This window comes from Myotis nattereri (assembly GCF_964212035.1).
Source record: "Myotis nattereri genome assembly, chromosome: 7".
Lineage (NCBI taxonomy): Eukaryota > Metazoa > Chordata > Mammalia > Chiroptera > Vespertilionidae > Myotis > Myotis nattereri.
The window spans coordinates 29,822,180-29,836,277 of NC_138082.1; the positions used below are offsets into that span (position 1 = coordinate 29,822,180).

Consider the following 14,098-nt stretch of genomic DNA (forward strand, 5'->3'; position numbering starts at 1 on the left):
GTAATTATATATGTGTTTTCCGATGGTCTTAGGCGACCCCTGAGAAAGGGTCATTCGACCCCAAAGGGTCGCGACCCACAGGTTGAGAACCGCTGCTCTAAAGGAAAAATTCTATGGCCCTAACTAGTCCCAGGTTCGATTCCAGTGCACATATAAGGTTTTGGCTTGATCCCAGCCCTGGTCAGGGAACATACGGGAGGCAACCAATCCATGTGTCTCTCTCACATTGATATTTCTCTGTCTCTCCCCCTCCTTTCCGCTCTCTCTAAAAAAATCAATGGAAAATATCCTCGGGTGAGGATTAACAACAAAAACGAAAAAAAAAATTTGTGACTAACCTGAGGAGCAACAGGATTCATTAGACACTTAACCAACTCCTCCTTACTGAGCAAAACTACTTTAACTATTACACAGGAAAACTGAACAAGAAGTTTAACCTCCACTGCTCGTATGGCCCCAAAACTTACAAAAAACCTTATCTGCAATCCAAAAAGGGAAGCAGTGCATGAAAAGATAAATAAGATCTAAAAGCACTTTTGTTTTTCTGTTCAGTTCATTTATAAATTAAATATATTTACACCTTTTTCATGTCTTTGTTTATTCAGGAATCAACAATAAATTTAACCATCTGTTAAATCTAATTTCTTAATCTCTCATTTAAGGACCTCAATAATCTCAGCCCACATATTCTATTGCTTCATCAATATGGACCCTATACTCCAGAGAGCCAGTGTGTCTTACCATTAGACCCTCACCACAATTACATCTTTAAGCTCCCATTCTTCTATAGCTACCCAATCAGGACCAATTTAAGTCCCTCCTGTCCCCATGAAGCATTCCTCAGAAACTTCAACCCAGTATTGAATATCTCTCTAAATTTCTGAGTACCCACTGTATAAAACTCAACTTTGTATTTCTTTTACATGTTGTGTTCTATTGTCATTAATTTGAATTCATCTTCAATAAAGTACATTTCAACATAATAGATCTCATTTTATGTCTCTTATTTCTCCTCAGGATAGATCTTTTATAGAACCAGAAATAAACACACGTTGCTGATGAAATCTTTGTATAGTGAAGTTGCTTCCAACAATTCAGTAAAGCCAAACAAAACTCATACCCTAATTCATGTTTTTTAATTTAGATTCTCATTATCAGGTTTTCTAAATGCAGGAAGCCTGCATTTAGAATACCTACAGAATACTTCTCTATATATAGTTACCAAGTAAGTACATGATTATCAAGTAAATGAAACATTAACAGAACCCAGAGGACAAGAACTAGGTCTTAAGTCCCCTTCGTATTCCTCCCAACACAGTCACGGTACACAGTAAGCACTTAGTATGTATTTCATCTACTAATAAACGTCCCAAAAGCTAAATCTGGGGAAACTAAGTTACTAAAATAGTCTAGTGCCTTAACAATCCCTAAGTAGCTGATTTTAATGAGCCTAATTCTGACAAATTTATATTCTAGGATCCAACCTCAGCTACCAAACCCTGAAAACGTAAAATAAGCAAGCTGACAATAAACTAAGGCAAATGATGCTAATATTATTTCCCAATATAGTTTCTCAATGTGTCACCAAAACAAAGTCTAACACTTACCACATACAATGAGTTTATGTTAGGAGCCTTGTGCCAGCCACTGTGGGGATAGAAGAATGAGACCTTTACCCCAAGAAGCCAAAGATCTAGTAGAGAAGATGTAAACAATTAACAATAAGACAAACTGTGGATGACGTAAGTGGGACAAATAAAATGTCATAGAAAGGAGTAGAAGGGAGAAGAGTGAAGAATAAAAATTTTACAAAAGCTACTGGAAGAAAATGTGTAGCAATAAGAGATATAAGATGGTGGAGGGGTTTTAATCCAGACAATCAAAACCAGGTGTGCTGCAGTTCCTGGGTATGTTCAGAGAGAGGAACAAGCAGCTCAATCTGACTGCATGCAGCCAAGGTACAAAATAAATACTGGGGCCGTAACATAAGTTGCAGCATTTTCATATATTTACTATTTATAAGGCAACTAACTATAAGCACTTGATTTTCAATAATTTTTTTAAAGGAGGTGGGCGGAGGCCCTCCATATGATCTCCATGAACCTGCTCTCTAAGGACAAACCATCTTAAATTACAACTCAACAGTGAATTTTAGATCGGCTATCTGTAAAAACTAACTTTGGGTTTCCAAGGCATCACACATGTTTACCAGTAGAAGGACTTCAAAATGAGTTAATTTGACCTTAAGAAGATGACACAAGGTAGATCTATTTATTCAGAATGCCACCCACAGGTGGCATGAGTAATAGTTTTGAAGTCAGGGTAGAAAATTCAGTGGTTATGACAGCCAACGAGCTGATTAACATACAAATTGAAATGCTGTTAATTTCAAGTCTTGAAGACTTGTTGACAGACCATTCAGCTTATAAATAGCCTTCAAAATCTTGTATGGGTAATGACATCACATTTATAAAAACAAATAAGGAACAAAGAGAATAAACTGAAATGATATATAAAACTCAATTTTATAATTAATAAATATGCGCATTGCATAAAAATATGTTTAGGTCCCCAATGTCGCATTTAAATGATCAGGTAATATATGTTTAAAAAAAGGTAATATAAAATGGCCTGCCCAATTTTTTTTAATATGTATGATTTAAAGCAACTTGCAGTCTCTAAAATATATACCAACAGATTAAAAATAAAACTCCTGGAGACTTTTTAGCATTAACAATAATCCAAAATAATTATCAAAACAAATAGGACATTAAATCATTACAATATATTTTCACTTATAGTATTTTATTCTCACAATGCTTACTCATTCAATAAACATTTAAAAAGTTTGTATTATGAGTCAGGCACTGAAAGGAATTCATAACCGGCTATGGAATATTATTGTATACTAAAATATTTTTGATGTATGATGTATGTTTGATAAGATGATGGTCAATACTGCAACTGAACCAATGGAGGAAGGGTCATGTATTCCAATCCATCTTTGTAACCTAATTTCCTAAATACAGTGTTGAGCACATAAATGACAATTAATTCTAGGTTAGGTGGCAATAAACCACATTTTTCAGATGAGGCACTTGAAACTCACAATTATTTGCCCAAGGACACAAAGATAAAAAAGACACAATCAGGACTGGAACCCAAGTCTTTTACCTTCTTCACATCAGATACTCCCTTGAACAGTGCTGTTCAGTAAAGAACAGAGTAGCAGCTTGTTTACTCTAGGCTACTAAAATGGCTTTTTAAATGAAGCATAACCATAAAACTGTCTATGTCCAACAGCGTCTGCACACTCAAGACAAAACAGGTGAGTCTGAATAACAGACAAGTACCTTTTTCTTCTGTCCAATCTAATTTAATGAAACTATAAAACCCACAACTGAAATCTAAAAGGTCTGAGATAGCCCTAACTGGTTTGGCTCGGTGGATAGAGCATCAGCCTGAGGACTGAAGGGTCCCAAGTTCGATTCCAGTCAAGGGCATGTACCTTGGTTTCGGGCACATCCCCAGTACAGGGTGTGCAGGAGGCAGCTGATCGATGTTTCTAACGCTCTATCCCTCTCCCTTCCTCTCTGTAAAAAAATCAATGAAACATATTAAAAGGCCTGAGATAAACTATTAAGCGCCTGAGACATATTAGTTTAATTTGACCTTACTCCTAAGCTGGCCTTTGCTAAAAATGTCATCAATCTGAGGGGTCGACTTCAGAAAACATACCCCCACTTCTAACGCGCCACTTCTTCAAAATAGACTCGCCCAGGCCGAAAATTGACTTCTGCGCATGGGCCACGAAGTTTCAATCGCACTGTACGTGCGCGCCCGCACGTGGTATTTTGTGGAAGAGCCACACTCAAGGGGCCAAAGAGCCGCGGTTTGCCAACCACTGGTCTAGGTTGTCAACCTTCCGGACCTCATGGACCACCAGTGGTCTTCCAAACACTGGTTGGTGACCGGTGAGAAACAAACTTCTTTTCCCAATAACCTGAAACTATCAATAAATTAGGATATTAGATTTAAAGAACTGCATTTTAAAAAATTAAATTTACTGGGATAACATTGGTTAATAGCATTATATAAGTTTCAGGTGTACTAGGGAACTGCATTTTTAAAAATCCAGGACATTAGCCAAATTAAATTTTACTTAAATCAAAATCAAGAGACTGGTTCAGCAGCAAGCCCCCAGTATGTACAAAGTAAACTAGCAGACAAGGTAGAAATTATAAAGAATAATGGCTAAGGTTTTGTTTTTGAAAAATCTGTAACAGCTATTTGAACTATACACAAGCACTATAAAAAAATACACAAACATGAAGCTATTACAAGTTAATGTTAAGAACTACAAACACCAAGATTATGTAACAATCTACAAGTTATATTTATTGTGTATTACCCACCAAATTCTTATTCTGGCACTCTATCTAGGCCAGGGGTCCTCAAACTACGGCCCGCGGGCCACATGAAAATACAAATATTGTATTTGTTCCCGTTTTGTTTTTTTACTTCAAAATAAGATATGTGCAGTGTGCATAGGAATTTGTTCATAGTTTTTTTTTAAACTATAGTCCGGCCCTCCAACGGTCTGAGGGACAGTGAACTGGCCCCCCTGTTTAAAAAGTTTGAAGACCCCTGATCTAGGCACTCTGATGTCACAGTAGTCAGGACGATTTGAAGAGGCTGTGATCACTAAACCAAACAGCACCCTGAGGAATATGTTAGGACCAAGATCCTTTCTAAGCAGGAAGACTGACTACATAGTAGGCAAGCCCAGGCTAACTTTATTGGTTTGGAGTGGAAAGAAAAATAGGTATTATTTTCAGTTGTGTTTATGAGTGCCCCTTCATGAAGAACATGGTGACATTTTTACCCTCAGGAAGCCTATAATCCAGGCATGGAAACAAAAGCAAAGTGCTTAGAAACCCACACCTGAAACCTATTATGTTCATGTTGACCAATGTCACCCCAATAAATTTAATTTTTAAAAAAAAAAACACAACTAGAAAAAGCAACATACCAACAAATTTAGCACTATAATCCCAAAATGTAGCATACCTAGACAACCAAGAAATAAAATAAAAAGTCTTGGGAAAGTGATTTGAAGGGTGAGTTGAAATGAACCTAAAAACAATTTAAATGAGGGAAAAGTGCAGGGTCAGGCTGGCAGTAGCAAGAGCTTGAGTGAAGGAGAGAAGCAACAAGCTGTTCACATTTTATACTTGAGTCCATCTAATTACCTCAACAAAAATAAGAAAAAATAAAAGGGCAATTGTTACCATATTTGCTCAAAAAGATTCCCACCCATCCATTTAAAATTAAAACAAAAATAAAAAAACCTCCCTAAACTCTCTATAAAAAAAAAGATTGAGATTCAGAAATGTTCCTTAATTGTAGTCTCCATTAGAAAGTTTCAGAAGAGCCACAAACCAAGATTAGGTACATATTTTGTCAATAATTAAAATGTAAAAAATGACAAGTGTTGGCGAGGATGTGGAGAAAATGAACTCTAGTGCAGTTGGTGGGAATGCAGACTGGTGCAGCCACTGTGGAAAGCAACATGGAGTTACCTCAAAAACTTAAAAACAGCCCTAGCAGGTTTGGCTCATTGGAAAAAGCGTCGGCCTGGGGACTAAAAGGTCCCAGGTTCGATTCCGGTCAAAGGCATAGACCTTGGTTGCAGGCACATCCCCAGTAGGGGGTGTGCAGGAGGCAGCTGATCAATGCTACTCTCTCATCGATGTTTCTAACTCTCTATCCCTTTCCCTTCCTCTCTGTAAAAAATCAATAAACTATATTTAAAAAAACAAAAACAAAAACTTAAAAACAACTGCCTTATGACCCAGCAATTCCACTTCTGGGAGTATACCCAGAGAAACCCAAAACACTAATTCAAAATACATAGACACTCCCATGTTCACTGCAGCATTATTTACAATAACCAAGATTTGGAAGCAGCCCAAGTGCCCCTCAGTAGAAAGATGAGTGAATAAAAAAAGCTGTGGTACATTTACACAATGGATTACTACTCTGCCGGAAAAAAAGGAAATCTTACCTTTTCTGATACCATGGATTGCCTTGGAGAGTACTATGCTAAGTGAAATATACCAGTCAGAGAAAGACAAGTACCATATGATTTCACTTATATGTGAATCTAATTAACAAAATAAACTAACAAACAAAAGAGAAACTGACAGCTGTCAGAGGGGGGATTGGGGAAGCTGGGTGAAAAAGATGAAGGGATTAAGAAAGAAAGAAAATTCCGACAAAAAATAACAATAATAAAAATGTAAAGAAATTTTTGTTTGAAATTTTTCTAAAGAGGGTTAACAAATTTATTCAGTAGGCTGTATGGTGAAAAATTACCTAGCATGTTGATGCAAAACAAAAATTACTTCACAGATAGAAATCGGGCACAAGTTCCACTACTTTAGCAGCAATTTAAAATTATAAGGTGCTGTAACTTCTTATCTTCAAACTACCATCAACCTCCCCCAATCACCACCACTGATAAGAAACTTTTATTCTTTTCATTTTCTATTGATTTTTCAGACAGGGAGAGGGAGGGGAAAGATGGGGAGAGAAACACCCATGCCTCCTCTCCTGAATAGGGTTGAACCTGCCACCTTTTGGTATAAAGGATATGCCAAACAAGTGAACATACTGGCCAGAGCAGAAACTGTTGTTTTTCTTAATGACCTCAAAATAACTAATGTTATTTTCTTAAAATAATATCTTACACTTATTTAGCTGTTTGTCGTTTTTCACAACCATTATATTCACTGAGTCTCACAACCACCTAGCGAGGTACCCGGTTTTACAGATAAAGAAGTACTGTAGACCAGATAAGGTAAGTGAATAGCTCAAGGTCACACAGGTACCTGCTGTTAAGGTATGAATTCCTAAACCAGTATGTGTCTTTTAGGATGGAGTCTTTAAAATAGGATAATAAAACCTTATGGAGATAACATAAATCCAGTAATCTTAAAGTTAGAATGGAATGTTAAACATTACTCCAAATTTACTTGGGAAAAAACATTGACTTTACCCTGGCCCAGCATCCCCTTCATTTAAAAAATATAATTATTTTAGTTTAGCACCTCTAGAACTCTGCCAAAAATATTTTAAAACTTTTAGAAAGTAAATGAAAAACTAAAATAAAATGTCTGTTTGTGGACACAAACTAAATAGTAAATGTCAGCTGAGCAGATTTGCCACTCAAACTCCTGAAAAACTGGGGAGCAAATGGAAAAAATGATAATCTTAATTACAGTTATTCAATTCTTACGGATACTGGCACATTCATAGAAAGGCAGTTATGGAAAAAGCCCACAAACCCCAATCATGTTAATATGCTCTTTTAAGCATAAAATAAAAAATAAAAAAACTCCCTAAACAATCTCACAAAGATGTTATAAAAGCCACGTTAATTCAATATTCCTGGGGCTGAATATGGAGCAGGGAGTTTCAAAAAAAATTAGAAACTGTTTCTTCCAAAATTCACACTTAAAATTAACCTCCTTGCATGATGTAAATATTAAAATAAGCCTCACTAACACCCTTTGTAATTTATTGTCTCTAAACCTCTGATAATTCCACTCCTCAACCCTGTGTCCCTTCTCCAAGCCCCTATCCCCCGTGTACATGCGACACACAGGCCTCATATATAGGCCTCTTGCCTTTTTCTCTAACAACTAGGACCTTTGTTCCAAGACTCGGTTTTTCACCCCAGTCAATAGCTCTTTCAACTTTCTAACCCGTATATATTTTTGTTTTGTTTTTAGAGAGGAGATTCTGAGCCTCAACTTCACGGGTCTTTAAAAAATGAAATGTGAAAAATATCTAGAGAGACGGCAAGGGACTTGAAAGTTACAGGCACCACTAAAGGGCCTACAAAACAGAGTAAAGCCCGGGGATCGGGGATCCGGCAGCCCAGGCAGCGTCAGGAACGCCAACTAGGGAGGGAGACAGCAGGGCGCAGGGGCAAGTCCACTCAGGACGATTCACTGCTTTTAAACGCCCCCCAACCCCCGAGCACACACGGATGTTTACACACTGGTACAGTCCCTCCTCCCCGCAACTAACGAGGCAATTAAACTGTACCCACCGCCGGCACGCTGCTGAAGCTGAAGCTAACCCTCCGCCAGACAAAACGGCCTTATCGCCGCCCAATCTGCAGGGTGTCGGAGCAGCCCCTTCCGTCCCCTCAGCACACGGGGGGACCGGCTCCCTCCCGCCCCTCCGCAGGAGTTTCAACGCCTAACTTATTTCCCCCCGTTAGCGTGTGTTTTAAATCGTCATTAGTTTCTCCGAGAAATTTAGGCTTTCCCTTACTCTGAGGAAGGGAGCGACCCGGAGGCCAGGGTTTGGGGTTTTACAACCTTCGTTATCTGAACTCCCCTCTCACTTGTTTCTGAGGTAGAAACCCTCTCACTGTGGAGAAAGGCGGAGGAGAAAGAGGGGGAACTGAATGGACAAACGGCATAATACGTTTTATGTAACCCATATATAAATAAATTAATCGCCTGAGTCGCTTTGAATGCTAATACGAACGGAGTGACAATTGGACCCCCTCCCCCCAATTCCCGTTTTGGCCTTTTTACAAGGATGCTCCGCTCCTCTCAGCCAAGTTTCCGGGGCTCTTTTCATGCCCCCCCCCCCCCGCATGCCCAGGCCCGTCTCGTCGTCAACCTCCCTCAGCGTCAACTTCCCACGACTAACACTGCCCAGCGCGGACCCGTCCACGGCCCCGCCCGCCCTCAACCGTCCCCCCGGGCGGCAAACCCCTTACTGCGGCCGAAAGTCCCTCCGGCCTCTCCCTCCTCTGACCCTCGCGGGCCACAACTGTTGTCACTCGAGCTGCTCCCTAGTTTCCATTTCCGGGACGTCCCTGGCCCTGGAGCCTCCCCTCACCCGGTTTCCGGGCCCCCATCCCATTTCCGGGGAACCCTCACGGTCTTCACACTTCCCACCTGCACTTCCGGCCCCCCACTTTCTCTCTTCCTAGACGCCCTCCAAGCTCCCAAGCCCACTTCCGGCTCCCCGGCCCCCTCCGGGCTCCAAAAAAAAACAAAACACGCACGCCTCACCCCGGTTCCGTCAAGGGCCCTCCTCATTGCGGGGTACCGGAGGGGGGAACCCAGCGACCCCCCCGCCCCCACAGCTCCCGCCCAGTCCAGGTTCCTCCGGCCGCGGTGTCCCTCGAGCGTCTCGCCAGTCAACCCCCGAGCCCGGTCCTTCTGCGGCCCTGCCGCCGCCGGGAGCAGGCCGAGCGGGGGCCGATTCGCGGCGATGACACAACCGGGCTTCCTGGGACTTTCTGTTCCAGCTCCTCCCCACCGTCACCTCCCCCCAACCCCTCAGCATATCCCCCTCCCCCAGGCCGGACCCCACCGCTCGCAACTGCGCCCCAGTTACCTAGTTGGGCCCCAAAGTCTCCGGTCCGGACTCGGTGGCGCGGCAGTAACTTCCACTCGCTCCCCCACCCCCCCAGACAGCGGCAGCGGCGGCGGCGGCTCCTCGGGTCCCTTCAATTATCAGCTGAGCCGCAGCACCGTGGCGGCGTGCGCCTCCGCCTGCGCCGCCTCCCTCCCCGCCCGTTCCAACACCCTCAGGAACTACTTTGCCCTCCGCTTGCGCTGACGAACTGGTCCGCGGGCCCGGCCCCGCTGCCTACTCGCGGCCCATCACATCGCCCCTCCCTACCCTAACGCCTGGATCAACTTCCCGGCGGCCTGCGACCTCCTCCCGATCCCTTCGAGGGACCAGGAAGGGAAATGTGAAGCTTCACTCGATATCCCTCCGCCGGGGTCACCCCCGCCCCTCCGTGGTAGCAGGAACTAATTCCCTTTCGGGTCACCGGAGGCCTGAGGTGGAAAGTTTACCGGTCAGAGTGCCTTGAGACCCTGGGAAAAGGGGACATCACCTCAAGTTACAAACCCCCTGCCAGCTCAAAAAAAGAAGAGTTCGATTGAAAGTAGGCCTTTGGCCTCATGACCCCAACCAAGCCCCGCCTCTTCCTGGTTGTCTTAGCGACGACGGTGGCGTCCCAAGATGGCGTCGTGGCTGCCGGAGATTCTGTTCGAAATTGTAGGACAAGGCAAAGCGCCGAGCAAAGACTACTACCAGATGTTGATCACCCGCTCCCAGGCAAGTGCGAACCGCGGTTTACCCTCTCGACTAACTACCTGTCCGCCCCGGGGGAGCCCGGAACGCCAGCCGCGCTGGGCCGAGAGTGGCTGGGGCCTGCCGGAAGCGCCCGGTCCCGGCTCCCAGCCGGCAGATTTCCCTCGTCACCTCGGCCTCCTCAGTCGGCCCGGCGGCCCGCCGGTCCCTTCCCAATCCCCGCCCGGCTCGGCCTAGGCGAGCTTTCTCTGCCTCCGCACCACGCCGCGCTCTCCCTCCCTGCGACCGAGGGTTCCTACCCGTCGAGTTCTCTCCGCGTGAAGAGAAAAACAGGCGCCCCGGGCTTGCGTGCCGCCTCACCTCAGCGTGGGAAGGAGGGAAAGAAAGACTCATCCAAGTGTCCCAAGGAGGAGTCGGCAGGGGAGGGGGAAAGGGGCCGGTCTCTTTCCCTGGGTAGAACTTAATCCTGGGGGGGGGGGGGGGGTTTAAAAAAATCTCCTGTGGCCTTCACGTGTACCGCGGTCCCATCGTAACTTCCTTATTTCTAGTGGGAACTGATCCTCACGAGCGTCGCCCTTACCTTTTGGGAGCCTTACTCTTCCATGGAAAGTGCAGGGGGTGGTGCCAAAATGTTTCAGCTGCTCCGCGCGTCAGCCCCACCCATCGTGACATCTGCTCCACCACAATAAGGCCGGGGCTGGGATTCTCGCTGTGGTCCAGCGGCCGCGGCCTGTGTTTGTGTTACCTGAGCTGCTGAGGGGGCTTTGGGGGGACTCACTGTGCCCAGGAAATGCAGGACCTGAACGGGGCCTCCACTCAACACGCTTCTGATGCCTGGCGGAGCTCACGCCTGTCACGGAGAGCGAGGTTCACGCACCTTGCACTAGACTAGGTGGTATTCCTATAAAATGACATTTAGAACTTTGTATGTATTTGCTTTGGTGTAGATAATGAATATTTCATCAGGTGTTTTTTTTTCCATGAGCCCTTAAATAAACTAGGCAGAGAATGGTTTTTTTTTAATAGCTTCAAAAGCACCTTTTAAAATAGAAGTAATACATATTTTGATTTTTTAATCTAAAATGTATAGATATTGCAGGCATAATATTAATATTCCCATGTGATAGCCTGCCAAAGCTAAATTTTAAGTTAAACCTTTTTTTAAGGAATATTTACACATTGAATTGGAATTTCTTAATTTTTGAAAAAATTTTTTTTGTACAGTTTTTAGGAATGACTCTTTTCCATTCGCTTTAAGATGTATGATCCTAATGATTCTTATCTTCCTGACATGAGTGATTGGGACCAGTAATATCTTCTTACCCTATACCTACTTCATTTTTTATTTTAATCTATCTTAAGTAAGAATGTTCTAATTTTTATTTTATAGTCTTTCCCATAGTATGTCTTCTTAAAATTTTTTTGAGTAATTCTTTTGCTCACTGGTTCGGTGTAACAAGTGCACTATACTCCAGCATTGTAAGCCTCAGCAAGTTGAATACTCGTCTACCGTTTTGTTTTAGGAAATGAACCGTAGGAGTGGGCCTGACATTAGTTTTCCCCAAGAATGCGTCTGTTGTTGACATTCTTCAGACTTTGCTCTCTACTGTAACTTGGGCACTTTAACTACTCTGTTTTATGAAATCTTGCCCTCCCCAACCCAATATTCTTAAATTTTTTTCTTTCTCCTTTTTTTTTTTTTTTGTTTACAGATCAAAAAACTCTCCTTTATTTTAGGCCCTATTTCTGTGAGTTGCTTATATATAAAATTCTTTCCAGGGATGATCCATTTTCTTTTTTAAGCAAATTGAATATATTCACTACAGTTCTACCAGTGAGAGTTAATCTCAATCTGATTAATTTACTCTCTTTATAAAGTAAAATTTATTGTAAAAAATAGTAAGCTAAAAAAGGTTTTTTCAGTCAACTGTCTTGAGAATATGCTATTTTCTAACCGCAAAGTAATTTTTCTCAATCTCGACACAGGAAACCAAACATCCACTAAGAGGTGGTCTGACATAAATAAGTACTAAAAGACTAGAATTAAAATGTGCTTTATAAGATGGACTATTTTCTGGAGTAAGTTTCTAAAACTCACTCTTGTACATTTTTTATCTCACTTTCTGCCTTTATTCCCCCAAATGTTGTATTTTATCCAAAATATGCACTAGGTTTAGATGGATACTTCTTTCACTCAGATTCCCTTTTCTATACATTTTTTACTGCTTTTATTTTTATTGGCTTTAAATCCAAATAATTGCACATATGACATGGATTTGAAGGCATATCACCGTTGGCAAAGTGTAGAATATAAAATGTACACAAATATTTCCTTTGCCTTCTTGCTTACACAGTAACATTAAAAGCTTTTTTAAGGCTTACAAAGGCATTCCCAGTTAACGACTTGATGCCATGTTTTTGTTTGGGTTCTGTTTTGTTTTTTTAACAAGGAACTTTATAGAATGCAGCTTGAGGTCAAGTCTGATCTTTATAATGATGATTGAAGGTTTAAAAAAAATCAGTCCACTGCTTTCTAAATCAAAGATCCAATTCTTACTTTAGTTTTATGTACATATGTATATATATTTGGATTCTTTTTTTAAAAAACTAGTACTTCATAAAAGTTAAGGCTGGGAAGAATCTTGAATTTTATTTAGGCCAGGGATATTACATACTTAGCTTCTTAAAAAATTCTTAAGTTGTGTTCCTGGATGAAAAGTCTTTCCTTAATTTTTATCAGCAATTTGGCATTTACTATGGGGATGCAAAATATAAGAAGATTTCTGCCTTTCAAGAATTTATTATTCTTTCAACAAATATGTATTGAACACCTTTTATAGGCTAGGTGCTGTCCTAGATACTGAGAAACATCAGTGAACTAAACCAAGTACCTCCTCTCATGAAGGTTATAATACAGTGGGGATAATATAGTCAGTCATTTGATTTATATAAACACTTAAACAGTTTAACTTTTATACCTTTTTTTGACGTCCAAAAGGAAATTGACAAGTTAATGAATAGCACAGACATTTTTAAATCTGTGAGTCCAGAGGAAGCAAAAATCATTTTAGAGTGGGTGGTCCAGGAGGTTCCTATTATAAGTGTTTTTGCTCTTGAAAGTCTGTCTTCTTAAAATGGAAGTGTAGTCAGAGTTAGTGGCTTAGGTTCAATGTGACAAATACTGAAAACTGCTAGAAATAGTACCCATACCCTAAATAAATGAGAATTGTCAGACATGGCCTCCTGCAGCTAGTAACCCAGGTGGTTGTCCCAAGAGCAACATCATGTTCTCTGCAGCAGCTAAAAGAAGGGAGAATTGGGTAGTAGATTAGTCTGATTTTATCTGTCTTTCTAAAGCCTACTCAAAACTTCAAAAACATACCTGAAGCTAATGTCATCTGAAAAAAAATCCAAAAGCTCACTCCCCAAAAATATTTTTGGCATGCTTTAGAATTGTAACACTGACAAACTGAGATTGAATGTGAGCCTGTGACAATAAACTGTTATCTCAGTGACTCCTGAAAAGGGAATTAAAGAAAACTAGACTTGGTGACTGTTGTTTGAGAGACCTTGCAACAAAGTCATTTGCCATTTCAAGCCACTGACCAATTTTAAAGATTTAAAATTTAAGAACAGTCTAATGAAAATGTTAATACTTGGACATGTTGTCCCAGCAAATCCATATCTAGGATTTTCTATTCAAAAATGCTTTCACGTGTGTACAAGGATATGTGAGCAAGAATGTTCACCAAAGTAAAATAATTATAAAAACATCTTTTCTACAGAAAAATATGCAGCCTTTTAAAGTGATGTGATGGATCTCTGATTATTCAGTAGAACAAGTAAAATTGTAATCAAGAAAAGCAAGTTGTTGGATTAAACATCGTATAATCCTGTTTAAAAAACAACTACAGTTTTATTTTGTTTAAAATAAATGTTGGAGGGAAAAGCTGGAGTGATT

General features: G+C 41.3%; 2 protein-coding genes across 2 annotated transcripts in view; one reads left to right on the forward strand and one right to left on the reverse strand.

The window, feature by feature from the left end:
- Positions 1–9,697, reverse strand: part of TRIP12 (thyroid hormone receptor interactor 12) — a 124,604-nt gene extending 114,907 nt beyond the window's left edge. Inside the window, exon 1 of the mRNA XM_081096220.1 lies at positions 9,430–9,697. The gene's annotated coding sequence lies outside the window, so the exon portion shown is untranslated. The remainder of the gene's footprint in view (positions 1–9,429) is intronic.
- A 368-nt stretch (positions 9,698–10,065) lies between these two features.
- FBXO36 (F-box protein 36) overlaps positions 10,066–14,098 on the forward strand; it is a gene marked incomplete at its 5' end in the record, with an annotated part of 69,544 nt that continues 65,511 nt past the window's right edge. The window contains one exon of the mRNA XM_081096221.1: positions 10,066–10,161. Within this exon, the coding sequence (XP_080952347.1) occupies positions 10,066–10,161 (96 nt within the window). The remainder of the gene's footprint in view (positions 10,162–14,098) is intronic.